Here is a 27,331-nt window from a genome sequence, read left to right as displayed (position 1 = left end):
AAACAGAACTCTTTTTAATCTTACCACAAACATTCCTGTGTACCTGTCCAAGATCGGATTAAATCTTGTTCTTCCTAGGCTGCATACTAGTGATTGTGGACAGTGTGAAATGAATAGGATTCATATTTGACAATCGGCTTAATCTACAATCTCATATCTGGACAATGGCTACAAACTCACGCTACCACCTTAGATTACTTTGGGATATCAGACAGGGCATCCCTAACTAAGACTTTAATTCCCTAGTCAGAACACTAGTTCTCTCCAGATTGGACTTTGGGAACATCCTTCTAACTGATTTTCACTAAAGTTCACCTGGTCTCCCTCAGACCTATTCGTAACAGTGCCTCTTTGATTAATTCAGGGTACATCTCTGTTATCCTTCTCACTTGTGAATGGTTCCACATTGGAGAAAGGGCACAATTTGAGACTGTCTGCCTTACTCAGAGAGTCCTGCACAACTCCAAAGCCTCCTATCAGGCTAAGAAACTAAAAATCTCTAGTGTACAACTGTGGTCAAGGAATGTTGAATCCCTCCTACTCAAACTACTGACAAATAAGAGTATTGCATGAGGCAGTCCTTCTTCAGTATTTCCACTAGCATCTGCAACTCTCTCATCCAACTCAACACATGGTCCCCATGTCTTGTTACTTTAAAAGAGGAACTTAAAACCCTTCTCCTCTTCCAAAGACACTTTGGTCACTGACTGCTCTTAACACCACCACCGAATGTCCATTGCCTCTTCTTGACTGTATTGTTCTCCAGTACATAGTTTCTATTATTTGTCCACATTATTTAGAATTCTCTTTTACAGCGCTCTAACTTCCTTGTGCCACATTTGCGCTATAGGATGTTGCAAAATAAATAAAAAAGGAATGTATAATCCATATATTTAACAAAAGAACTTAACAGTGGTGCATCACGCTCTTTCAAATAATTATCCAAGGCCTCCTTAGAGCAATGGGTCTCGATCCCTAATAATGGTGGTTATAAATATTTTCGTCTGGAGTTCTAATAAAGATTTACTTTTTTAGTGTTTGTCTGTCCAGTTCCTTTTTCTTCTTTCTTTCTACCTTAGGATCCCATTTTGTGGTTACTAAACACTCAGTAATGGAATTGCAGTTGGTGTTCCCTGACATTCTTTTGCATTCTGTTCAATTAATTTCAACACAACACCATTTTATTGCTATATCTCAAAACTTTCAGTTCAAAGACTGCTCTTCACAGCAGAATTTGATCGGTGGGTAACTCAATATAGTTGACCTTGCAATGTTTAACACCAAGATTATTAGCAGAGCCTAATCCCAGCATTCTTACATTCTCGTTGTAGGAGGAATACGCTTCTCGGTGCTTCAAACAGGGGGTTTGCTCGTTGGCTTCCTGCGGAATATGAAGATGGACGTTCCCTCCCCAAAGGATGGACAGAGAACAGAAGAATAAATGGATTCGCACTCCCTCTGGTAGAGTCTGAGAGGCTGAGCCTATGATGAAGTAGGAGGGCATCTGCTCTGTGATGTGACTGATGGTAGAGCCCGTGGTTAAGAGGGGAGTTGCCTATCTTCCATACGATAGAAGGGCTGTACAAACCATGTTGTGTAGTAGGTACATAGTAGGGTTCACCAATTCAGACAGATTACTTCTTGAATATATCAGGTACCACATATGCTCCAAGGGAAAGTAGTCAGTAAAATGTAGATAGGACACCATACTTGGAGCAAAGATTGTTTGTTCAACCTCCCGATCCTACTGACTCTCACAGCGTACATTCCACGCACAACACTCACATCATTCCACGTATGCATCATCACTTAAGCAGTGTACCTCCATGACAACACACATACAAATATATCAAATGTCATTGCTTTGCTGGTGATTATTGCTACATTTATATCCTGATTCATTACATGATTCATTACATTGGGTACATCTTTACTCCCCATATCAGTACAGGTAAGTATGTATAAATAATGAAAACATAGTAAAAAGGTAAAAGAGATAAATAGTATCAATATTAAATGATTTAAACTTGATTGAATGGCAATTTAAGTGAATACATAAAATATTAAGTTGAAATAAAATGTTTTAAGACTCCAGCACACTTCCTGAAAACAAGGGAATGTTTTTAAAGGAGAGGATGGGTGTTCACACACCCAACAGAGAAGGCAGTGTTCTCACTTTGAGAGCGTAACAGGTCTAGCCATGCTAGAAATGGGAAGGCGGTCCCACTTCCAGAGAATGAGAAAGTGGTCTTTTTCTCAGAAATAGAATGTGAAGTCTTATTGGTTGTGGAAAAATATAAGTCTCACTTCAAAAACATGTGTGTGGAGGCATCTCATTAGAGAAGGTGGCTCACTCTTCCAGAAGAAGAGATGATAATTAATTTTTCAGAAGAGGAGTTTGTGGTCTCACTTTCACAGAAAGTGTGGGGTCTCCAGTCTAAAGGAAGAAAGGAAAACGTCATTGCGAGAGGAAATGACAATGATCTCTTGTCTGGATTAGGAAGGAGTGGCATTCTAACTGTAGACAGAGGGCTGATCTAATTTTTAGAGGAAGATGGGATAGTCTGAAGAATTAAGAATGTGTTTAAGCAAGTTGTGTTTATATAAGGAAGACCATCATCTTTCTCTGTTCTTTATTGCAGGCACGCGCAGTTTCAAACCAGATTGTCCAGTTTCCAAACAATGAAATCACACTGGATAATGAGCGGTCACTCACCTTCATGCAGTTTGGTCAGTGGACAGACCATGACCTGAGCCTTTCTCCAGAGACTCCAGCCAGAACCACCTTTGTTGAGGGCCTGGACTGTGACCACACCTGTGTCAAGGCACCACCTTGCTTCCCACTGATGGTATTATGCAGACCCTTGTTTACTGTACCATATCTTTTCATATGATAGGATTCGGCTTCCTCTAGCGCATGGGTACCCACAAACTTTCTGTCGGGGACAAAATTACAGTGTGGTTTGTGGCCGAGGGCCGCACCGGTAGGGGTTGGGTCAGTGGGGGCATGGTCAGTTGGGGCAGAGGGGGGGCTGGAGTAAAAAAATCAAACCTGTTTCAAAACATTAGACAATGAGACAATGCTGTATTTCAAAAGCAGATGTAACTACAAAGAGCACATTTTGATAATACATGTTTATTAGCAGACAATAGCAATCTTAAGAGCCATTGCATAGCTTCATATACACTTTGACCCCAATTCCATCACAGTCTCTCTCTCTCTCTGTCAGTCAGTCTCTCAGTCTCTGTCAGTCAGTCTCTCTTTCAGTCAGTCTCTCTCTCTGTCAATCTGTCTCTCTCTGTCAGTCAGTCTATCTCAGTCAGTTAGTCTCTCTCAGTCAGTCAGTCGCTGTCTCTCTCTCTCTCTCCGTTAGTCTCTCTCTGTCAGTCTCTCTCTCTGTCAGTCTCTCTCTCTCTCTCTCTCTCTCTCTCTGTCAGTCAGTCAGTCTCTCTCTCAGTCAGTCAGTCAGTCTCTCTCTGTCAGTCTCTTTCAGTCAGTCAGTCTCACTCTCAGTCACTCTTAGTCAGTAAGTCTCTCTCGCTCTTCTCTCTCTCTCTGTTAGTCTCTCTCTGTCAGTCTCTCTCTCTCTCTCTCCCTATCAGTCTCTCTCTCCCCGTCAGTCTCTCTCTCTCTCTTCCTGTCAGTCTCTCTCTCTCTCTCTCTCTCTGTCAGTCTCTCTCTCTCTCTGTCGGTCTCTCTCTCTGTCAGTCTCCCTCTCGCTCTTAGTCAACCAGTCTTTCTCTCTCTCAGTCAGTCTCTCTCTCTCGGAGTCAGTCAGTCTTTCTCAGTCAGTCTCTCTCTGTCAGTCTCTCTGTGTCTCTCTCTCTTTCAGTCAGTCTTTCTCTCCCTCAGTCAGTCAGTCTGTCTCTCCCTAAGTCAGACAGTCTCTCTCCCTCCATCAGTCTCTCTCTCTCTCTCTCTCTCTCTCTGTCAGTCAGTCAGTCTCTTTGTCAGTCTCTCTCTCTCTCTCTCTCTCTCTCTCTCTATGTCAGTCAGTCTCTCAGTCAGCCAGTCAGTCTGTCAGTCTCTCTCTCAGTCAGTCTCTCTCCCAGTCAGTCTCTATCCCAGTCAGTCTCTCTCTTAGGCAGTCTCTCTGTCAGTCAGTCAGTCTCTCTATCTCTCTGTCAGCCAGTCTCTCTCTGTCAATCAGTATCTCTCTCAGTAAGTCTCCCTCTCAGCAAGTCTGTCTCTGAGTAAGTCTCCTTCTCAGCCAGCCTCTCTCTCTGTTTGTCTCTCTCTCTCTCTGTCAACCAGCCAGTCTCTTAATAAACAGTCAGTCAGTCAGTCAGTCTCTCTCTCTACTCTCTCCACTTTCTCTCCACTCTCTCTCTCTCCAATCCCACACTCTCTCGCTCCACTTTCTCTCTCCCTCCACTCTCTCTCGCCCTCGCTCTCTCTCCACTTTCTCTCTCTCTCGGGGGCCATGGATACATTACTTGCAAGGTCCGTGGGCCGCCAAGAAAGGCCTGCTGGGCCGCTGCCGGCCCGCGGGCCGGACAGTGAGTCTCTAGCTGCTTCTATGCTTGATGCAATCAATTAACAATTGAATTAGTAAAGTAAATAATTCTATAAGCTAGCCAATAGTGCAGCGGTTGAATAAAACATTAAGACTGTCATCTACAAGACAGCTGTAATAGAACAACCCTGAAGAGGGTCAGGTACTTGCACCTCATTCTCTCTCCAAATGGCTAAAATGATGCCAAACAATTTCTCAGGCTTTCTCAGAACCAGGTCCTAAATTCGGTAGCGCTACTTGAAAAGTTCTGGATCTCCTTCACTCTGAATCTGTTGAGAGAATATGCAAACATTCTTCTTCTAAAACATCTTTAAGCTTATGACATACTAGGGTTCTAATGAATTGGTAATACATAATCTGGCTGCATAATCTTCACTGTTTTAATATGAACCCAATTGTTACATTGTTCTTTAAAGCACTCCAATATCATTGCTGGAGATTGCTTAAATTTACAAAGTGTGTGTAGTGAATACAAAATATTTATTAAGAGAGTCTAGATTTTATTTTGAAGTAAGAAAATGAAGATTCCCAGTCTTCAAATCGCAACCTGGCAGGATAAATCAGGAGTGCCCAACCTATAATCTGGGGGTGTGATTGTTGGTAGGAATTCACAAATATACATATAGTGACTGTAAACAGAACTAATTTACTTACTTTATAGATATCCTAAAAATGTGCACTGATCCAGCCATTCTGGATTTATTTTGGACAGTCCAGCTATAGTTTATCTGTCAGATACTTCCTCTTGTAATTATAAGGGCCATCTGACCGTTTTTTCCAATGAGCAACAACAGTAATCACCAATGTCTTCACCACCAGTAACATTCCAATGGTGCTCCATCAAAGGAACCTTGGGATGTGACTTTCCAATTGTCTATCGAAGACCTTCCAAACATTCAATGCCAATAACCGATCAATACAACCATCAGTATATTGCCACCTGGGACAACCTGTAGACCCTGAAATGTCTCATACCAAAATCAAAATCAAAGAGTCTCTGAATCGCCCATTTAACAAAACAACATTTAAATGTAGCCTACGATGCTAATAAAGAATTTTTTATAGATTGAATAAATAAATAAATTAATTAATAAATAAATAAATGCTGTCTAGGATGTCAAGGTCTTCTTCTTTATTACTCAATCCATAGAACTACCTCAGAGCTTTCGGAGCTCTGCTTTTAATGTTTCTAACAAAAATTCCCATACGAGTTGTACATCAACTTTCTCTTACTGATGCCCCTATATCTCCTGTAGCCTAATCAAAAAACATCAGCCTACTATATCTCTGCCTTTTAAAATCCATCCATTGAGGTTTATGATCACCACATTCAAAGCTGTATCTATAGAACCCATACAAGATCTCTACCTCTTCTTTCCCATAGAGGCATGTTTAAATAGTCACCTGGATTAATATATACAAAGAACCATCACCCACACCTACGTATAAAAAGTATCCTCTGAGGTTCAGAGTCTTCTTCTTCAATCCACGCAACCCACAAAATACCTCTCCCTTGTAAGATGTTTCTATATCTCCACTGCCAATACCCACGCTCCTATACCACTGCCCTATCACTACCTCCAACAACTCATCAGGTAAGCTCTATCCTAGATAAACCATTCAAGTACCTACCAAATATTGGGTTCCTTCAAAGTGGCATTTATCGCAACTGACTTTGTGCATTTACCTTAAAATGTCATCTAGTCTTATAACAAATTGCCATCATATCATATATCAGAATAACAGACTATCTTCTCCTGTGATGTTTTTAATGCAGATTCCACCCAATGATCCAAGGATTGCAAACAGAAGTGACTGCATTCCTTTATTCCGCTCGGCTCCAGCTTGCAACGAAGGATCACCTGTCCGTGAACAGATTAACATTTTGACATCATTTATTGATGGAAGCCAAGTGTATGGAAGTGACATGGCCTTGGCAACCAGACTTAGGGATCAGACAAACCAGTTTGGTCTGTTGGCTATTAACCAGAGATTTACTGATAACGGCCGAGAGCATCTTCCCTTTAACACCATGGGAGAAGACCTCTGCGTCCAAACCAACAGATCTTCGGGCATCCCATGTTTCTTGAGTGGTGAGTAGCATCGTTTCTGCCTATAGTGGATTTGTATATTCAATTTTACATCCATGATTTCTGAAAACTTTGAAGTGTATCTTTATGTGCTTGAAAATATTCTACTAGATTTCAGAGAGCAACAAAGCACGATTATCTGTTCAGACAATTGAATGTGTGTCTTTTTAATATTATTGAGCACAAGAAATGCAAGGTCTCCTTACCAACCCTTATTCCCATTACTCAGAGACATAAACTGTTCTGCCAGCTACCATAAGCTTACCATATCATGGGGCCTCCATGTGGTGAGTAATGTAAAATCAGTCCTGGATCTTCTTAGTTATTTCACTCCTGCAGGCTATTTGTCTTTATTTATTTTTTCACTATTTTTAGATTGTCCAAAATTTCAACTGATGTTAGAGTGAGAGAAAAATAGAGGAGGCATAAATGTGAAATGAAGGGAAATAAACAGGAGTGATGTGTGAGAATGCAAAAACAAAATGAGCTTTGGGAAACAGCCAACGTTGAGGAAAACCTTTGACTTTCTACTGATATGAGAACAAACGGATGAATAAATACACTTACATATCATAAAGTACAAAAGTAAAAAAAAAAACTTTTGGTACTTACGTTTTGAGTGTGGAGCCAACCATGTTGTTGCCAATAGTCACATTTATTGTTGGCCAATTTGGTTTCCTGTCGTACTGTGGTTTCCTTATGAACTGCCCATGATAGACATGTGGGCCCTGGAGAGGACTTTAACCTGCACTCTTCGGTGATTGTCGGCGACTGCGGAAATTTTATAATCTGTCTCATGTGTTTCTTTCTATCCAAACCTTGTAAAACTGGATAGACAGAAATAGCTGGATCTTTCTGTTGGTGTTAACTGCCATAACTGGGATGCCATGAAACTGCTCAACCATTACACAAAATCAGTAAATCAGTACTGACCTACTGTGAGCTAGTCAATCCGATCAGTTAATGACAGCAATTAATCTTACTACCCACCAAGAAGTCTGAGGCTCTCAAACAAGACAGGTGGGGACCACATGGAAAACTAAGGACCAGGTACTATGATGCAGAGCTCTTTGGCAACAATAAGGTTGTTCAGTTTTGCATGTTAGGCAATAACAACTTGCTTTCCAACCCAAGCCATACTAGCTCAGACATAAACCATACCCAGTGGGTCTAATATAGCTTTAATCTCCCAGAGGGCGATTTAATAAGTAATAGTTAGTTGTGCAATGGCAAGCCTATCCTATCTGTCAATACTGTCAAGATACCTCTTTAGGAGCTGATGGTGTGCTCCTTTAATATACCTGGGATGCTTAAACTGTTTGCAACCTCGGCATCAAATTCGAATGCCAACTTTATAAAGAATTGGGGGTATTAGTTGAGGCCGGTGAGTACCCACCTCAAATAATTACCACAATCCTTGTCAAGGTGAACCCTTAAAGTCACTAAACTAACCTGAGCTCAGCCCTCTGGTAGCTATGGAACAGAGCAGACAGGCTTAACTTAGAGGCAATGTGTAAATTATGTGTGCAGTATTCAAACAGTAATTAAGTCAAAAACAACACTAAAAAAATGCCAACTGCAGTCATCTGGTTGCACATGACCGGGTCAAGGGTAAGCTTTAAGTTTGAAAGTGATGGAGCACGGATGTGATACAAGGACCGAGTTTGTCCCAGTCAAAAAGTTACCTTCGCACATAGAAACTTTTATGGACCAAAACGGCTTCAGCAGGGCAAGTCAGCAGGCTGTGGCTGAAGCTGTACTCAACATCAACGGGAAGCCGAAGTCCATAGTTTTTGTGAAAACTTTGACTAAGGAGGGAAAGTGAAGAGTGGGAAAAGTTCATGTTTTGCATTCAAATAGCTCTTGAGGTCGATGAGATACTGGTGGCAGCTTGGTTCAGTGACTCTTTTTGCCTTTGCACATACAATCATTTCTAGAGTTGGGATTTCCTCAGTGGGAAAAAGCTGCAGGCTGTAGTTGCAGAGGATTGGACATCAGCCAATGCTGGTCGACAGTGGTACCACTGAATCGCTGCTGCGGAGGAGAACACATCAGGATTGCAGCAAACTCACCCCAGCGGTGATGCACCCACTGTGGATCAGCTTGGCAGGTTGTTTCCAGTGCCACGCTGGTTCTCAGGGTAAAAAGATAGCAAAACGTTTCTTAGTCCCAGGCTTCAGCAAACCTTAGAGTACTCTTTGACACCAGCCAAGTGTCCAGAACCACAAGGATAGCACTTGCTGATCAATACTCACTTCAGCAGAAGGGTCCAGGGTATGGTAATTTGGAACTGGTGAGCTGAAAATGCAGAAAAAGGCATCTAGAATCTTGTTATCCCTATAGCCCAAACAGGAGGCCAGCGTTATGAACCTTGGAATCTGCTTCTTTGTTCTGGGTACATGAGATAGAGCAAGTTCAGCCTACAATGCTGCTCTATGGTCCCAGATGCAAGACCCAGTCCTCTTCTGTTCTTTCACAAACTCAGAGGTGATCTGGGGAGAGTACTGTGGATGTCATATTTATGACTGGCACCAACCTGCGGTTGGGTCAACTCCTAGGCACTTCCTAAAGAAAGGGGTAGTAGTTCCCAGGGGTGACCCTACCCAGTTTTGTTATAAGGAACAAAGGTCCCTAATCAGAAATAGAAAAATGTACCACATAGGGAATATATTTAATGCATAGGAGCTGTCCAATCAACTTTTAAAATGTCATTTTATTAATTCATGAAATAAAAAATAATCTGTACGGTTAGTTACCCCCACCGGGTGCATTTATACAGGTATAAAAAAACACACACACAGGCAAAAAAAGTGACTGACAAAAAATACACAACTCTGTAAAACAGATCACTCCTTCTCTGTGTAGTGTGCAGATACAGCGAAGCAAAGGCAGGCCTTGAATTCACGATATGTCCAGGGCTGAATTTATTTATCGGGTATCGATCACGCTTACTTGAACCAGTGATTCGTACTGGTTTTTTCACATTCACAGCAAATTACTTTCATATAGATTTCCGATAGATTTCAGATAGATATCAACCATGTGGGAACTTAATTGGTGAAGGGGAGAACACTCTACTGGAATATCCCTGCAAGTCTGTATTGGCCGATGTGACGCCTTAGCATACTGTCAATGTATGATACATAAGAATTTTCCTACGGTTCTCATATTGATTTATTTTCTTGTCATATTGGTTTATGTATCCAGGCAAACACTGTATTGTCCTGGGGCTGATCCCTAGATTTGAGTGGTATGAAACGTTGTCGACCTAATCACTCTAACCAGCCTGATTATGAAGAATGAATTAATGGGTGGAGCAACGTTATGTTTTATGGAGTTGTGACTTTAATTCTTTTGTCTGCATGTGTGTTTTTGATACCTTTGAAAGTTCACCCCATAAGGGTAACTACCGCTCCATATTTCTTTTTATTTTATGTATTATTAAGATGATGTTTTAAAAGTTGATTGGATGGTTTTTGGGCATTAATTATATTTCCCTTGCATTATATTTTTTTATTTCTGTTTAGGGACCTTTGTTCACTATAACATAATACTACCCTTGGTCCTTACACTTGGTCCTTACACATCCTTCGGTTTTCATTTGTCTGCAAAACAACCTACCTACAACCTACCTATTTTTGTAGCACTTCCTTTCTGGTCTACTACAAACAATCCCACAGTGCCCTTTCTCCCTAAACCCAACATGGCAGAACATTTCTTCCCCTGCTCAGAGGTACCTGTGCCAACCCAGAGGTGTGGCTATGGAAATGGCCAACCCTTCCCCTGTGGTTCTGAGGCAGCTCCCTCTCCTGCAGGGATTGGGACCAGCCTGACTAGAGGACCAATCCAGGGGGTTCTGGCCTAGGTGTGATCTACATCTACCTTAGATAGGGTAGGTCGACCTTTAAGTCCACCAAGTGCCTGTGCACATTTTCCAAGCTATCCTGTCAAGGAGTGGAGAATGCCTACCCAAACTCAAACCACCTTTCTTTGTAATGGGATAAATTCACGGCTCACTACCAGGCAGCAATCAGCAGCCAGGTGACAGTTGGAATACTTACAGAGAGGCCTTAGATGCTTTAGTACAACTATTTAAAAGAGTGTTTGAAATTGGTTTTTGCTGTTAGGAAACCAAAATCAGCATTAAAATGTGTAATAATGTATCCCAGTGAAGGAGCTAGAATTGCCACAATGAAAATAGCCTTTAGGCTGTTTCACCTTAAGGACATGTGGGACAGTAAACTTTTATATGTCCTAATTTTAAATACCATGCATTATGTCTTTATGGGCACTAAGCCCTACCTTAGGGATGACTGATTAGTATTTCAAATGAAGGTTTAGACCTGTCCAAAGGGTATTCTTTTATAGGTAGAATTGACAATTCCAAAACTGTTTTGCCAGGGCTAGGCCTGGTGTCGGGACTGCTGTAACACTGCAATGGGCAGCACAATAAGTGCTGCAGTACTCTGGAGACATTTAACTGACTGGCTCTGGATACATTTTGTGTACCATATACTAGGGACTTAAAGGTAAGTAAAATATGCAAATTAGGGGTATGCCAATATCATCATGTTGAAAGAGGTAACACAGGCACTTTATTCCACTGGTTAGCCAGGCTAAAGTGCACAGAGTTCTGTAGCCAGCGAAAACAGCCAATGCAACAATCTAGGGGAATACCATGCAAAGGATGGGTATCCACATGTAGTCTTAGATGTGAAAATAATACTTTGCTCTGAATTATAGTTGTTAAATGACAGGACTGCTAATCTTGTGTGTAATGTTTTTCTTTACATCAAGGTGATCCCAGGACGAGTGAGCAACCAGGCCTCACAGCCTTCCATACACTTTTCATGCGAGAACACAACCGTGTGGCCAGGGAGCTACGGAGGATGAACCCGCGATGGACAGGAGAAACGCTCTACCAGGAAGCCAGAAAAGTTGTAGGAGGCATTCTCCAGGTATTCCAAAAAGTACATTTATATGACTACATTTGAAACCGTTAAATGTGTGTTGTTGAGACCAAAAACAATCACCTAAGCAGAAGTAGCACGTATGATGTGCCTGAAAGTAGCAGAAAACTTCTGATTGAAAACCATGGCCTGACTATGCCTAATAGTAGTGCATGGCAGTTTTATGCACCCGCATTGCCAGTCCCCACCAGAGAAGGATTTTATGATACTTTGTATAGTCCAGATACTGACCACAATGTTAGCTGCACCATCTTTAGTGTCAACCCCAGCAGATATATTTCACAGTACGATTTGACAACATTTACTTCTGCAAGAGGTGTAAGGGAGAAGTATGGAAGTGTCTTATGTATTAACTGGTGCATTTGTAGTGTGGTATCCTGGATGAAGTTATTCATAATTGCACAAAAGCAGGACTGACCAACACGGAAAGCATGGCACATCCACCTTTAAAGCCTGTTGAAGTGTAGTTTTCTTGTTGGACAGTCCTATTTGTGACTGAGTCAAAGAGCGAATTAAATCCTTTTCAAGCGGGGTGGAAGCCTCCTCGTACAAACACAAGTGCAACAATGGGAAGAATCTAGTATTGAGTACATTGTACTGGGTAACAATGTTAGTGAAACAGTGCAGGGTAAACTCTACACACACTGAAGCAGTCGGAGTACATTGTAACACAGAGTGATCTATTCCTGGTGAAACTATACTATAGTTTACACAAGTGAGAGAGATCTACTACTGGTGATACTGTATTGACTGTCTAATTCCCAGACTTATCTGTCTAACAGTGAGAGTGGTTCTGTGCTTTACATACCATCCTGGATTGTGTAGCAGTGAAAGTAATCTTGTGCTCGTGATACTGTATTAAGTAACACTGAGAGGCATTATATGCTGTTGATACTGTACTGTGGAACAGCTGTTGATGCTGCACCCTATATCAGTGAAAGGTCCTGTGCTAGTTACACTATACTATGTAACAATGAGAGTGAACCTGTGCTGGTGATATTACACCGTGTAACAATGTTACTGAACCTATACTGGTGATCCTACACTGTGTAACAATGAGAGTGAAACTGTGATAGTGAGAATATAGTGTATAACAATGAGAGTGAACCTGTGCTGGTGTTACAATACTGTGTAACAATGAGAGTGAACCTGTGCTGGTGATACTATACCGTGTAACAATGTTACTGAACCTATACTGGTGATACTACACTGTGTAACAATGAGAGTGAAACTGTGATAGTGAGAATATAGTGTATAACAATGAGAGTGAACCTGTGTTGGTAATACAATACTGTGTAACAATGAGAGTGAACCTGTGATGGTGATACAATACTGTGTACCAAAGAGAGTAAGCCTGTGCTGGTGACACTATCCTGTGCAATAGGGAGAGTGATTCTGTTATGGTGGCACTATGCTGTGTAACATTGTGAGTGCACAAAGCATGCCAGACCACGAGACCACAAAAGTTGATTCTCAATTAGCTTGTCCTCATTGGACAGCAGCGGCTATCAATAACCTAGGCACCCTGACTCTGGACCACAGGCCTAAAGGGTCCAGTTATAGCTACCCGAATGCATAAACTACCACAGCATCTTTCTATTTTTATGCAGACAAAGATCACCAGACCCAGCTAGTATTTCCATGTGTATATTTCTGCAATACTGTAGGCACAATACAGTCTCAGATTGGGTAAAAGCCTCGCATCCCCTATTGGCTGTTTGTTTTTTTAAATTTAAAATATCCTTGTAATGTTTGTTTTCTTCCAGAAAATCACCTACAAAGATTACATCCCCCTTTTGATGGGCAATGAAGCAGCTGCACGAATTATTGGTACCTACCGGGGATACAACGAGTCGGTGGACCCACGAGTGGCAAACGTGTTCTCCCTCGCCTTCCGCTTTGCCCATGCCTCCATCCAGCCCACGATCTACCGCCTGGAGGATGGGTACCGCCCGCTGACTCGGGCAGCTTCTGAAGTTCCACTCCACATGACTTTCTTCAACAGCTGGAGGATCGTGAGGGAAGGTAAGATAGTACCCCATCCTTCTTGCCAAAACAGCACGTGCAACTCCTCCACATGCACAGCATACTGTAAGGAGGTAAAGGACAGAGGGTTGCACAGAAAATCTACTTGAAGGCTGCCCATCATGTGTCCATGGAGAGTCATGAACAGACTGTGATGTGTTATTTTGCTGGGGCTACACCTATCAATTATAAGTCATTACCAACCTAGTAATGTTTTCAAAATAGGGAAGCGGAGGCACAGCACTGTGTAACTGAGGCTGCTAAAGAAAAACAGCCACAGAGATAACAGGTGTGATACAGCATCTAGTAGGGTGGGAAGGCAACTCTTAGAGACTCATTTTACATGGACACTCCCTGTTACAATAGTCTTCAATGAGGGGTGGTCATCTCTGAATATGATCTTACAAACACAATCAGCCAAATGTACAGGACAGTGGCAATGAAGGCTCTATCCAGTTGCCGTAAGGGCTTAGCTGCTCAATTTAGAGCTCAGTTTACGGCATATCAACTTCCATCCCCACCACCGAGCCAGTCAAGCTAACTCCGTCAAAAATGGTCATAGCTCAGCGCCCTTTTTGACAGATCAGATACACCACTAAGTGTTGCAGAGCCATCATCATGAAGGATTGCTCTTTAAAAGGCTAGTGAACTATCATGAAAAGATAATTAAACTATTGAAAACATTCATAGAAATTCACCTGAATGTTAGGGAGACAACGTGTCTAGGCACTGACTACTTGCCTTACTTTTGTGGGGTACATTTCCAGAATCCATATCAAAATACCACCATCCTAGAAAGGTATTGATGCAAAGTCCACCAGTCATTTACACCCAAAAATGCCTCATCCTGATAGAATGTCAAAATATTGGGTATTATGTTATGAATATGAATTACTAACATATTGTAATATTTCGTAAAGGTGAGCATATATATGGAAGAGTAGATTTACTATTTGTTTTTTAACTGAGTTTTTCATACTTAAGGAAGACATCAAAATCTAGTCACAGCTCAACAGGTGATCTGCAATATAGAAGGTTTAACAGACATTTCTTGCGTGCAACCAAGGGTTCAGTCAATACATCAGAGATGTTACGTAACTGCGTTACTCATAAGCGCTCCCTATTATTTAGGATTCTCAACGTGTTGTCTAACAACATTATCATTGCTAAGCGGACCCAAGTCTTCATGCAAATTTTCCCATGTTTCTAAGTTTTCTCCCACCAGGATGTCTGTGCTTACTGCAATCATGCATATTTTTCTCACTAATGACTACTCACTAACATGCTTCTGCCACTCTTCAAATCTCAGTCCCCCAGCCTGTTTCCGAAGGATCACTATTCGCATTTCAGTAAAAACTTAATCCTAGAGTCATCGCGCAGAACTGCATGTGCAATATTCTTGGTTGTGGGTGTGGGTGTAGGCCCAGAATGCAGTGTTTAAGTTTTAATTTAACTAGTTAACCATGAGTCCTCTAAAGAGCTGGACTACCCCATTCCAAAGTATCTATATCAGTTTTCATGTCCAAGTCACGTGGAGTAGGTCTGTGCGTTGAAATAGGTTCTATGCAGGTATCTAATGTGGGTTGCAGTGTAGTTCCTATTATCCCAATAGGCTCTGCGCATTGGAATAATACCTCCAGTAGTAAAGGCCTAGACCAGACGTTAACTAGGTCTACTACTGTCGATATTAGACTTAAAGTTTTGGGTTTGCCAGCTAGCTCAGAGTTCACTAGAAACTTTCTCGAATGTTCAGGCAGGACTTAACTTCCCTGATTAGACAAGAAGGGATTTAGTTTCTGACAACCATAGAACATGACAACTTTGCTCTCCCCTAATCAAGAGTATATCTCGAGAGTCGTGTGAACAAAAGGCAATTTATTTTACTCAGTCAGTACGTGCATTCTTAGTCTCATCAGATTGTAGAGAAAAGGAAGAGACGGGCGTGTTCAATAAAAAGGTGTTATTTATTGATCAGTCTCTTTTCTCATACAAGAGAAATGGATCGATATTATTGCAATACTTATAGTTAAGTAAAGTGCATACATTAAAAGCAATAGTATAAAATAATACTGTAAAAACATTGATATGGTTTCTAAGCCATAAGATGTTTTAAAATGAATAAAATATATTTATACACATATACATTTGACTAAACGTACTCAACTGGTGTTTCTAAATACGCCTACCCCGTGTACCTGACCTAAGCCTAATACGTGGGCGGGAATAGAAAGTTACAGTTTAAGTTAAGTTTGTTTTTGCCAAGTGAATAACTAAGGAATTCTCTGTGAGGGGTTATTCAGTTCTGTACCTGGAAGTTAGGATGAATGAGGGATGGTATCTCTCGTCTCTGGTCTCGATATTCCAGGCTGCCTGCGAGGGCTACCCAGAAACGCCGGTGCTGGATTTCTCGGCAGGAGAAAGCAGCTTCTCTCAGCGCGTCAGGAAGGGGGGGCTGCGCCAGCGGGGTCTGCTCTGCTCTGGGCTTCGGCAAGTATGGCTGCTCCGTCTCGTCACCACCGCGTGTGTTTGCATAGGGCAATATCGGTAATATTTATACCTTTATGGTGCCGAGATTGACGTAAGGATGGACATAGATACGTCAATAAGGATGTCATACGACTTGCTCGTTAGCACATTCTTTTGCTGAAGCTCTCGGTGAAATCAAAACAATGGCCGCAGGGTTTTGCCCAGGTTGTCATAGGTTTGATTTGTTATGAGAACTCCGTATGCCTTATCAGGGGCTGGAGGAATATCGCTTGTCTAATTAGATCGCAAGTGTTATGACCTAATCAGATAACACGTTCCTGTGCCGTAGTGTGACTGCGTCAGATAACGGTATCTGCATCATGGGGGTTTTCTGCCTCATGGGCTGACTGCTAGTTAACTTGTTGGTTTGTTTAACCAGAATAGGGTCAGGAATAGGGGGATCGATTCAGAACCTATAGAAATACATCACAGGGTGAGCCTGAACCATGGTTTTCTGGATACTATACGAAAATAACCAAACACCCTAAACCACTGGCGGTCAGTTTGTAGACCCTGTCCCATTTAACCCTTATCTGTAGATCCTGATTTGGTCAGTTAGGATATACCACCCTGTAATGTGTGAAAAGGGGACAACCATTCAGTCTCAGTGTCAGTAAGGGCTTTAGGGTGCTAGATTCTGGTGATTATCTGGAAATCACCTCCAATTTGGTGGGTGTGGTTTTTGACAATCTTGAGTAGAATCGGAAATGACCCAACTGCACCCCCTACAGTAGTCAAGCTTCTTCAAAAATGAATACCACTACACCGTTATACAAGTCCCCCTTCATGTCACACTCACCTTTGGTCCTGAACACTGCCCTTACCGCCATGTAGAGCTTGCAGAACTCTAGAGACCTCCATAATGGGACTAGGTGAGAACGCAGTGTTTTCTTAATTACTAATCAGGACAACCCGTCCCAAATGTTTGAAAAGAGTCTGACCACTAGATCTCCTGCCAATAGGGGAGTAAAACTGATATTTAAGGGGTCTGTCTCTGTGATGTTTGTCTAATAACCTGTTTTGTCTTCCCTGTATTTCTGTTAGTGATTCGGGAAGTTGCTAAATGGGAAGCTAAACAATAACTGTCCATCATGCTTGTTTAAGCTCTGACTCTCATATGGCAGGTTTAGGGTAGCCAGTTTGATTATGGGGCACTTTCACAGCCAGAGCATAGAAGGAATATTACTATTCAGCTCTTGGAATATTTTCGTGGGGGAACAGAGTAAAACTTCTTGAAATACACACGGAGAGGTAGATAGTACCACCATCTTCACCAAGGTAACCCTACTCAAAAAAGATGGGGAATTATGACCAGAATGCCACTGAGTTTCGAGTCTCTGGATTTACTCAGCCTTTGTTTGCTTCAATGCAGCATTCCTGGTCTTGCGATAATGTGATGCCTAGGTATTTAAAAGAAGGGTTCTGCAACAGGAGACCCAGTTAATGGTAAACTAACCTTCTTCTGTGTGCCCAGTGTCCAGAGTACATAATTTAGTCTTATGCCAACTGGTATGCACGCCAGTCGTGTTGCTGAATATATAATGTATATGAAGCTTCACTGCTAGATATTTCAAGAAAATCAATACATTGTCAACATATTGTGGCTAATGTGTAGGGGGTCTCTTACACAATCCTCCACTGCCCCAACTTACTTCCCATACGCTAACAGTTCCATTACAGGTTCCAAAAGAAAAGGTGATAAAAGACACCCTTGGTGTGTACCTTGCTCCAATGTCAACTCTCAAAGGCAATCCAGTCCATTTGGGACAATGTTAGTGGTTTTGTATGTAGTAATTATATCCATTTGAAAACAGTGGGGATGAATTTGTTTCCCCCAGTACCCAAAACAAAACACAAAGTCCCAACCCACCGTATCAAACACCTTCTCTACATCTAGAGAAGCTATGGAGTAGTCATTTTTGGACATGTGTAGAAAGCATTGTACATTTGCTAAATTATGTAAATGATGGCTACTGGTTCAGCTGTGAATGAACCCTCACTGTTCCAGATGTAGCAGTTCTGCATTCACACCCCACATCTGCCTCCCAATGGTCCCACTCAGAATTTTTGTTATTATCGACAGAGGTATATGTGACCTATAATGCAATGGTCTTTCCAAGGCTTCTGGGCCATGACAATGGAGGCTGCTCATTTCCAGAGTTTTGACAATTACCTCTAATAGTATGTCCAATAACAGTCTGATGTACGACTGATAAAACTCTACTAGGGGTCCATCTGTACCCAGAGTCTACCCAGGTTTCATTCTCGCCAGTGTAGGTTTTAGCTAATGATGGAACATCAACTTTATTCCTCTTTGAATAATTTGGAACTCTCTGTAATGATCAGGATAAGGACTGGTCACTTTTTTTTTTTTTTTCATAACCAATTTTTATTATGAGTTCAAGCAAAGCTCAACACAGCCCTCCACAGTCAGGAGGAGACTGTCAACGACAGATAGAAAGAGACACATCATTAGCACAGCATCGAACCCAGCGTTATACAATGAATGACAACGAACTACCCCACCCACCCAACCCCAAAAACACCAACCAGCCCCGCCCACAGCTACCCACCCCTTATCCCACCCTAACCCAGTGCACGTGATCACAGTTCAGCAACATGAGATAGCCTGCAAAGGTGGAGCCGGCCAGCAGCCTAGAGTGCGGGATCCACATCCAGCTGTAATGCATCAGCAATGTCCATGGGGGGGTCAAGGAGCAGGCCCCGGTAATCCGCCCACCGTTTCCAGATTTTGTAGTGTTTGCGAGAACATCCCCGGGCTTCAAAAACAGGCTGCTCTAGTCCCATGAGGAAGTCCAGGCCCGCCCTCCAAGCCCCGATTGGGGGGGCGCGCTCGCTCTTCCAGGCCTGTGCCAGGTCTCTCTTTGCCACCACCAGCCCCAGCAACAGCAAATGGCGTTTGTAAATATTGCCCCCAACGTTCTCCAGAACATGAAGAAGGCCCAACCTGGGGGTACGGGGTAGGTCCCAACCCAACACCTCTGACAGGCAGTCCCAAACCCCAGCCCAGAATCTAGTCAGTCTCTCACAGGACCATACCGTATGAAACAGGGTGCCCTCTTCAGAACCACACCTCAGGCATTCCGGAGTTGCAACAAGGCCCGCCCGCCATAGGCGGTGTCTAGTATAATAAGCCCGGTGGAGGTATTTGAACTGGATGAAGCGAAGGCGGATGGCTATAGCAGCACCACGGGGAGATTCCAAGGCCTCACGCCAGTCGTCATCATCCAATGGACCAACATCACCCTCCCAAGAGGCCCTCAGCGCCGCAAGGGAAGGGGAACAGTGAGTGACCAGAGAGCAATATATCTGCGAGACCTTCTTGTCACCCAGGTCTCCCATAAACAGTTTAGCCTCAATAGGACTAAAGTCAGGGAGTTGTTCCAGGCCCACCAGGCTAGGAGTAAGAGCGTGGCGAAATTGAAGGTAGCGGAAAAACTGGGTCTTGGGCATGCTAAATTCGGAGCTAAGATCCCGAAAGGACTTTAGGGTAGTACCCGAGAGGACATGACCTAGGGACGAGATCCCGATCGCATCCCAGCCGTCAAATCCGGACAGAGACGCCAGTGCCGGCAACAGGCCATTGCGCCACAACGGGGTTTCAGCTGTAAGCCGACCCCACCAGCCCACCCGGTGCAGGGCCCGCCGCCAGACAGCGAAGACCACTTGGGTGACTTGCGGAAGCTGTCGCCTTCGCCTAGCCGAGTACAGCAGGGTGTGAAGGGAAGCGCCACCCATCAGTGAATGCTCAAGGGCATAAGCCGGATCACTACGGTCCCCATACCACCACTCGTTAAGCACAAGGAGATGGGAGGCCTGATAGTAAGACAAAATATCCGCGGCCGCCAAACCGCCACAGTAGGTAGAGAGGAAGCATGTGCGCAGCGCTACCCTGGCGGCACCGCCAGCCCACAGAAACCGGCTCAGCACAGAATTAACAGTACGGAACCACTGCGGGTCAACCTGGAAGGGATGATTCTGCAGTTGATATAATAGACGGGGCAAAGCCACCATCTTGAAGATGGCCGACCGGCCGTAGATATTAAGAGGCATGCGCGTCCATGTCTTGATGTCCAGTTGGACCCGATCCCATACCGGCAGGATGTTCCGGTCCCATGCCACTGCAGGCGAGGCAGAGAGGAAGACACCCAGGTACTTCACACCCTCCACAGCCACCTGAAGGGATGCAGCCCAAGGGCAGGCCACTGCCGCACCCCCCAGCACCCACAGGGTCGATTTGCGCGGGTTAAGGAAGAGCCCCGATGCCCGACCAAATTCCTGCATCAATTCCAGGACACGAGGACCCGTACGCTGCAGGTCAGTCATGAAAAATAGCACATCATCCGCATATAGAGCTATGCGGTCTGAATGATCCGCACCCCAGACGAAGCCACGGTAGAGCTCATTGCGGCGCACCCTGGCGGCCAGCGGCTCCATGGCCAGCGCGAAAAGGTAAGGGGAGAGCGGACACCCCTGACGTGTGCCTCTAGACACTGGAAAACGAGCCGACGCCGTCCCCGAGATACGCACCGAGGCCGTGATCTCAGTGTAGAGCAGCCTGACATATGAGAGGAAGATCGGGCCAAGGTTCAGCAGCGGCAACAGAGCAAAAAGAAAGGTCCAGCTGACCGAATAGAAGGCACTATCAATATCAGCCAGCAGGAGCGCCGCCGGGTCCCCTGAAGACTCAATCGCTTGTATCGCGGCCTGCGCCCGTCGTATATTGTGTCTCGTCGCCCTGCGCGGCATAAAACCCGCCTGATCTGGATGGACAAGGGCTGAAATGTGTGGAAGTAAGCGGTTCGCCAGCGCTTTCGCCAGGAGCTTGGCCTCAAAGTTGATGAGGGATATGGGGCGATAGGAGTCATGACGATCAGGGGGCCTACCTGGCTTCAAAAACACCACTATTTCAGCATGACGCCAGTCCGGTGGGAGGCGGCCATGTTCTCGTGCCTGTTCCAGGGCCCGCAAGTAGTGCGGCCCGAGCTGCAGATGGAACTTCTTTTAAAATTCGCTGGGGAATCCGCTTGGCCCCGGTGCCTTGCCTACATTTAACTGACCCAGTGCGTCACCCAGCTCCTCAGCCGACAGGGGAAGGTCCAGGGCCTCGCGCACCTCATCAGAGACAGCAGGTGGGGGAACCGACGCAATATAATCCGCGATAATGGTAGGGGAGAGAGTCTCCCGAGAGGCATACTGGTGCCCATAGTAACGCGCAAAACTCGTTGCAAGAGTTGCCGGATCCGTGATCGCCACTCCTGCACCATCAACAAGGCCCGGCAGCGTAAGAGGCTGTAGGTTCTGTTGGCACAGCCTATGGAGCATGGTGCAAGACTTGTCGCCCCACTGGTATACCCTACTACGGGTGGCCAACCACGCCTGACGAGCCTCGTCCAACAGGATCGAGGAATAGGACTGTTGCGCCTGCAGGAGCAGCCGCAGTGCCATATCATCAGGCGCCTCGCTGTGCCGAGCCTCGAGCTCCTCCACCCGCTCAGCGGCCGCAGCAACGCCTCCCAGCCGAGTCCGGCGAGCAGACGCACACCAAGCAATATCTATGCCCCGCAGGGTGGGTTTCATAGCCTCCCAGACTGTCACCGCATCTATCCCTCCGGTAAGGTTGTCTTGCCAATAATGGGCGATCGCGCTACGCAGATGTTGGGAATAATCAGGGCGCTGCAGATGCCACGCGGACATTCGCCATCTGAAAGGGGAACGTGCTTTGCACAAGTCAATTTGTACTGCCACAGGGGAATGATCAGAGAGCCCGCGAGGCCGAATCGCTGCCCCCCTCACCCTGTCAAGGAAAGCCCTCGGGACAAACACACAATCCAAACGCGAAAGGGAGCCATGAACAGCCGAGACAAAGGTGTACTCTCGCCGCTCCGCATGCAGATGTCTCCACACATCCACCCAGCCCAGACCATCAACCATAGCCCCCAACCGTGTAGGGGAAGACACAAGTGCCACACCAGGCCTCCTCTGCCGGTCCAAAGCCACATCCATCACATCATTACAGTCTCCGCCAACCACAGCCATGGAGTGGGGGAACTCAGCCCATAAGGCAAACAAACGTTCAGCTAAGGCCCATTGCAAGGGGGGGGGGCATACACACAGCCAAGCACAACCGGCTCCACACCGACCTTCCCCTGGATAAAGACAAAACGTCCCTGGGGGTCGAGCCACTGACGCTCATGTACATATGCCAGCCGTCTATGAATAAGAATGGCCACACCCCTGGAGCCCCTGGTAAATCCGGCATGGAACACTTGATGGAAGCCAAAGCGCTGCAAACTCAGGGCCTTCGTACCCAGCATGTGCGTCTCTTGAAGAAGGAGCACATCTGCCAAGTCCCTCTTAGCCCAGCGAAGCACCGCTCCCCGTTTAATCTTGTCCAATAGTCCCCGTACATTCCAGCTAAGAACACGCATAAGAGCGCCATTGGGCGCCAAGTGTGGGACATCAACCATGATCACAATGATCCCATCCCCACACTCCCCTGTGGAAAAGTAAATTTTGCCATGTTCTGTGTCCCTACGTGTCATCCATCATATGTTATGTGTGCATGATTAAATATGCATATGTATTCCCCATGTTCGATTCAAGACGCAATTATAGTTGTGTCCACCTCTAGTATGCCAGTTTCTAGTCCTCGTGAATACTACGAATATCAGGCCTATGTAAAGCTACGTTGCCACGTTTCTCAGTGTGCACGTTATTTTGTAAAGTCCCCGTTTCTAGGCCTCAAAAGGGCCTGGACACCAGATTCAGCTCCTGTCTCCTGAAGCCTCGCTGAGGAGCGATACAGCCCCCACCTGTATCCTCGACCCTTCACTTACTTCCTGCCTCGCAGTGCCCGGTTCAGCTGGCTCTGCCTCTGAGTCTGCCAAATGTATGTTATAGTTCCAGTTATCAGTTCAGTCCTCCTTCTCTGCATTCCTAAGCTACTGAACCTCATCAATAGTTTCCGTCATTGTCTAGCCTTCACGTCTCCACGTTAGAGAAATACTGCCTTTAATGGTCATTTAATATTCTTCATCACGCACTACATGTAGAATAATGCATGGTCCAGTCTTAGAATCAAGTTAGCCTTTCCCCTCCTAACTTATAGTTTATATCAACATGTTCTCTAAACATCAGATACTAGATACTGTTTAGGTACATGTCGCCCTGACTCTCCAGACTTCAGTCTCTGCTCCTAGCACAGAGTTCATAGCCCCCAGCTTCTCCTAGTGATACGTCATTGCCAGTTTGCGCGCACCACCAGGTTAGAGGTCCCGGCTCCTCAGGTAGCCCCCTCCATGGTTTCCGCCCCATTCATGACATATTCTGTTACGTTTGCATCACATGTCTATGTATACGCCCTGTTACACCCACTTTCACCTTTATCTTTCGCGACTGCTACGCGTCACGCCTTCTGCTCCGCCCACTGCTACGCCTACTGCAATGTAATGCTATGTGTTTGCGTTATGTATATATGCTCATGTACTGTTATTAAAAGTTACTCTTTGTCCTTATCCTTTTCCTGCCCCAGGCAAGCGCTTGCCATCCTATTCCTGTGCAGGTTGTCCTGTTCCTGTCCTTTATGCTGTAATAAACCTGCAAACTCCTACTACCTCGAATCTTGACTCTTATTTTATTGAGCTATCTGTTATTCATTTATATATTCAAAAATAGGGTATTATTTATTTATTTACCACACCCCGACCCCCGGCCCATGCCCCAGACCCCACAGTTGCAAAATACACAGAGACCACGTGCCCCCCCAGAACCAGAACCCCAAACCCCACAAACCCCGAAGCCCCAAACCCCACTACCCCTCCAATCCCGACCCAACCCACAAGCAACCAAACACCCCAGCTCCCCCCACCCCCACCCCCATACCTCAAGGAACAATGAAGTATCTGTCGCGGTATACGGTACTTCAGGCCCAAAACACAGCGCCCAAAGCCAGCCATACCAATGGATCCCAACTAGTCCCCCCCCGAACTAATCAGACGCACTCCCAGAACCACCTCCCAGGTCCAACAGGAGGAGGCAGCCCAAAGTACGCGCCCCGAACCCCATCAAACATACAGCAGAGTCATAAGCAAAGCACCACAAGAATGTTACAGACCATGACGGCCCCGGCATTTGCCAAGAAGAGGTCAATACTGCACCAGCCGATGTATGTCCCACCGACCACCGCTCAGCCTCTGCCAGATAGTGTCACATATAGAAGGCAACCAGCAGACAGTCCCCATGACGGGCGATCAGGAGCCTCCACTAGATTGATCCGTATCAGGCTGTGTGTCCCCCAAAAGGGGGTCCCGGGACAGGGACCTCCGCCGGGAGCGAGACTTGCGATGACGTTTCCCTTTGCCAGGCGGGTTGCTCCTGTCCTGAGACGAGCCACGCGACGATCCAGAGTGCAGCCCCGGTTGGACGTGAGGGCGGATTCTGACTGTCTCATCGGTCCAGTTGAAGACGGCCTCTGGCGTATCAAAGAAGAGGGTCTTGGAGTTGAAGATCACCCGGAGGTTGGCCGGGTAGAGCAGCGAGTATTGAATTTTCAGGCCACGCAGCTTGGCCTTGGCATCTAGGAAGGAGTGCCTCTGTTGGTGGACCAGTTTGGTATAGTCCGGGAATATCATTATTTTATGATTGTCATACAGCAGGGTGTCCTTCAGCCGCGCTTCCCGGAGAATGACGTCCCTGTCGTGGAAGTTGAGGAGCCTGGCGATGATCGGGCGAGGCCGTTCCCCGGCCGGCGGTTTCTGTGTCAGGGCGCGGTGGGCACGTTCCACTATGAAGCATCGCGACAGGGAGTCCGGTGGTAGCCAGCTCTCCAGCCACCGGGTCAGAAAAGCGTCCATAGGCCCATTCTCGCAGTCTTCCGGAAAGCCAACGAAGCGCAGGTTGTTCCGCCTCGCCCGCCCCTCGGCATCCTCCACACGATGCGCCAGGCCCCGTTGGATCTGTTCCATGTCGGCAATCTTCTTCTTAAGGACACCAACATCTCCCTCCACTGCCGTGACCCTGGTCTCAGTTTCAGTAATGCGGGCGACTGCATTGCGAAGATCTTGGCGCAGCAGCATCACATCAGCCCCCACCGCACCAATTTTCGCATCCAGCATGTCGCGGGACTGTGTAATGGCCGACATCAACGCCACGTTGTCTGGGCCAGCAGGAGGACCCCCACCAGCCGCCCCGGCTCCTCCACCATGGCCAGTGAACTTGTCAATGGGTCCTGTCTTAGTGGCGGCCGTGCCCCTCGTCATGGCGGCCGCTCAGACGGCAGAGCAGTGACACGCACCTGTATCAGGGCCGCTTCTCGCGATAGTCCACCAACCAGGCCCCGGCCGAGGCGTCCCGAACACAGCAGGCCGCTCGAGAGTCCCTCGCCACCGGCCCACAGATCGGGTATACCCCAGGCAATGCCGCCCCGCCAAGGCGTAGGAAGTCGTCTTCGCGCCCACCGGCACTCCTGGCGCGGCGCAGATATGGGCCTCTCCAGTGCAAGCCACAAGTTCACCAACCGCCGCCCCAGGTACCACAGGAGCAGGATAGGGCAATTATCTGGGCCAGGCGCCTGATTGACCCCTCCGGTCCCGGGGGGCCCCGCTGTGTCCACTCACCAGGGCAATGGATCCGGGCCAGTGACTCCGGGCGGGGACCACCAAACTAGAGGTCCCGGCTTCACCAAGGCCAGGTAGGCCGCAGACCTTCCGACACCCCCTCCAGTCGCAGGCCCCACAGCGAATATGGTGAGGAAAGGCAGGGGATCCCTCCGTAGGTCGTCAGGAGCAGGCAGCCCCGGATCGTGGCCAGCACAGGCTGCAAAAATCAGGGTACCGGCTGCGCTCGGGCCACCAGGCCGCCCCTGCCGCTCCGGTCCCTTCTCCGCGTCCGCACCACCCGCAGGCACAGCCAAGCCCTGGGAGGAGAGGCACTGGTCAATGTTCAATGTCTGCGGTGTCCCCCTCCGGCACAGCTCCTCGCAACAGCCCCCACAGCGCTAGCGAACAAGAATGGAGGATGCAGCTCTCACCGGCAGCGGAGCGCCGCCGCCAGTCCCAGTGGAGGGTGACGCGCCCGCCAGCGGTGGGGGGGCGCCGCGCCCCCGGAAGCCAAAGGGTGCCGATGACCGCAGCAGCAGAGCGTCCAAGCACCAGCGTAGATGATCTCAGGCGGGGGTCGCCAAACTCGAGGCCCCGGCTCCGGCAAGGCCAGGTAGGCCGCAGCCCCTCCGAGGCCCCCCACCGGCCCAGGCCCCCACCGCCGGCAATGTAAGGATGGGCAGGGCACTCCGCTGAGGGCCGCCGACCGCAGGCAGCCCCGGAACGCGGCCAGGGAGCGGCAGCGTCGGCTCCGGGTCAGGTCCTCTGGTCAGGGTGCCAAAATTGAGGCCCCGGCTCGTTCGGCGGGCACCAGGCCGCTCGCTGCACTCACTTGCCCCACCGCCGCAGAAGGTCTCGGTGCATTGTCTCCGGCACCGGACGATTCCCGGTGCCTTCCGCCACGACCACCTCGGACACGGTACACCTATCGGGGTTCAGGGGCCAGGATAATTCCAGGATAAACGGCGGGCCGGCGGGAGCTCTTAGGCAGCTACGTCCGCCATGATCGGCCCGCTAAGCCACGCCGGACTGGTCACTTTTTGATTTCTCTTTGAACAACCAGTTAAACACCCTCTAATACCTTCCACCCCATACACATTGTCATTTGGAATGTTATGTATTAAAACCTGGCCATTTTGTGAAATAATCACTGCAGTTTAGATTGTCATCTTTCAGGTGTTCATGTAATTATAGCTTTTGTACTACTTCTTTCTCAAGGGTGGTGTCTTCCTCTTGGTATCTTTTATATCTACCTACAGATATTTGCTGACCCCATACATTTTCCTATACATGCTGTCCTCAGTAGTGCTTTCATTGTACTCTACTCTATTGCCCTGTTAGAGGCAGTTTTCCAATTGTAAAATATTCATCAAGTGTCTGAGCTGCGTCTTCATGGTAATTCACATCTTATATGGCCTCCACAGTTAACTTTCAGTTCGGCACTCTTGTGTTAACATTATACCAGGTGTGCATGAGGCAATGTGGAGAATGGCAAACAACGCTCTATACAGGTAATAGGAGTCAGAACAGTGATCTGCAATCAAAGACGTCACAAAGATATAAATTATTCTACTGTATCAACT

The 27,331-nt window shown here is 46.5% G+C and overlaps 1 protein-coding gene across 1 annotated transcript in view; it reads left to right on the top strand.

The window, feature by feature from the left end:
* Positions 1–27,331, top strand: part of LOC144824458 (eosinophil peroxidase-like) — an 80,006-nt gene that overhangs the window by 15,853 nt on the left and 36,822 nt on the right. The window contains exons 6-10 of the mRNA XM_078683555.1: positions 1,332–1,461; positions 2,643–2,849; positions 6,295–6,610; positions 11,405–11,565; positions 13,344–13,602. Coding sequence (XP_078539681.1) covers positions 1,332–1,461; positions 2,643–2,849; positions 6,295–6,610; positions 11,405–11,565; positions 13,344–13,602 — 1,073 coding nt within the window. The remainder of the gene's footprint in view (positions 1–1,331; positions 1,462–2,642; positions 2,850–6,294; positions 6,611–11,404; positions 11,566–13,343; positions 13,603–27,331) is intronic.

Source organism: Lissotriton helveticus, chromosome 3_1 (genome assembly GCF_964261635.1).
Source record: "Lissotriton helveticus chromosome 3_1, aLisHel1.1, whole genome shotgun sequence".
Taxonomy (NCBI): domain Eukaryota; kingdom Metazoa; phylum Chordata; class Amphibia; order Caudata; family Salamandridae; genus Lissotriton; species Lissotriton helveticus.
The sequence above is the reverse complement of the archived record's forward strand: the minus strand, read 5'-3'. Positions and strand labels throughout refer to the sequence as shown.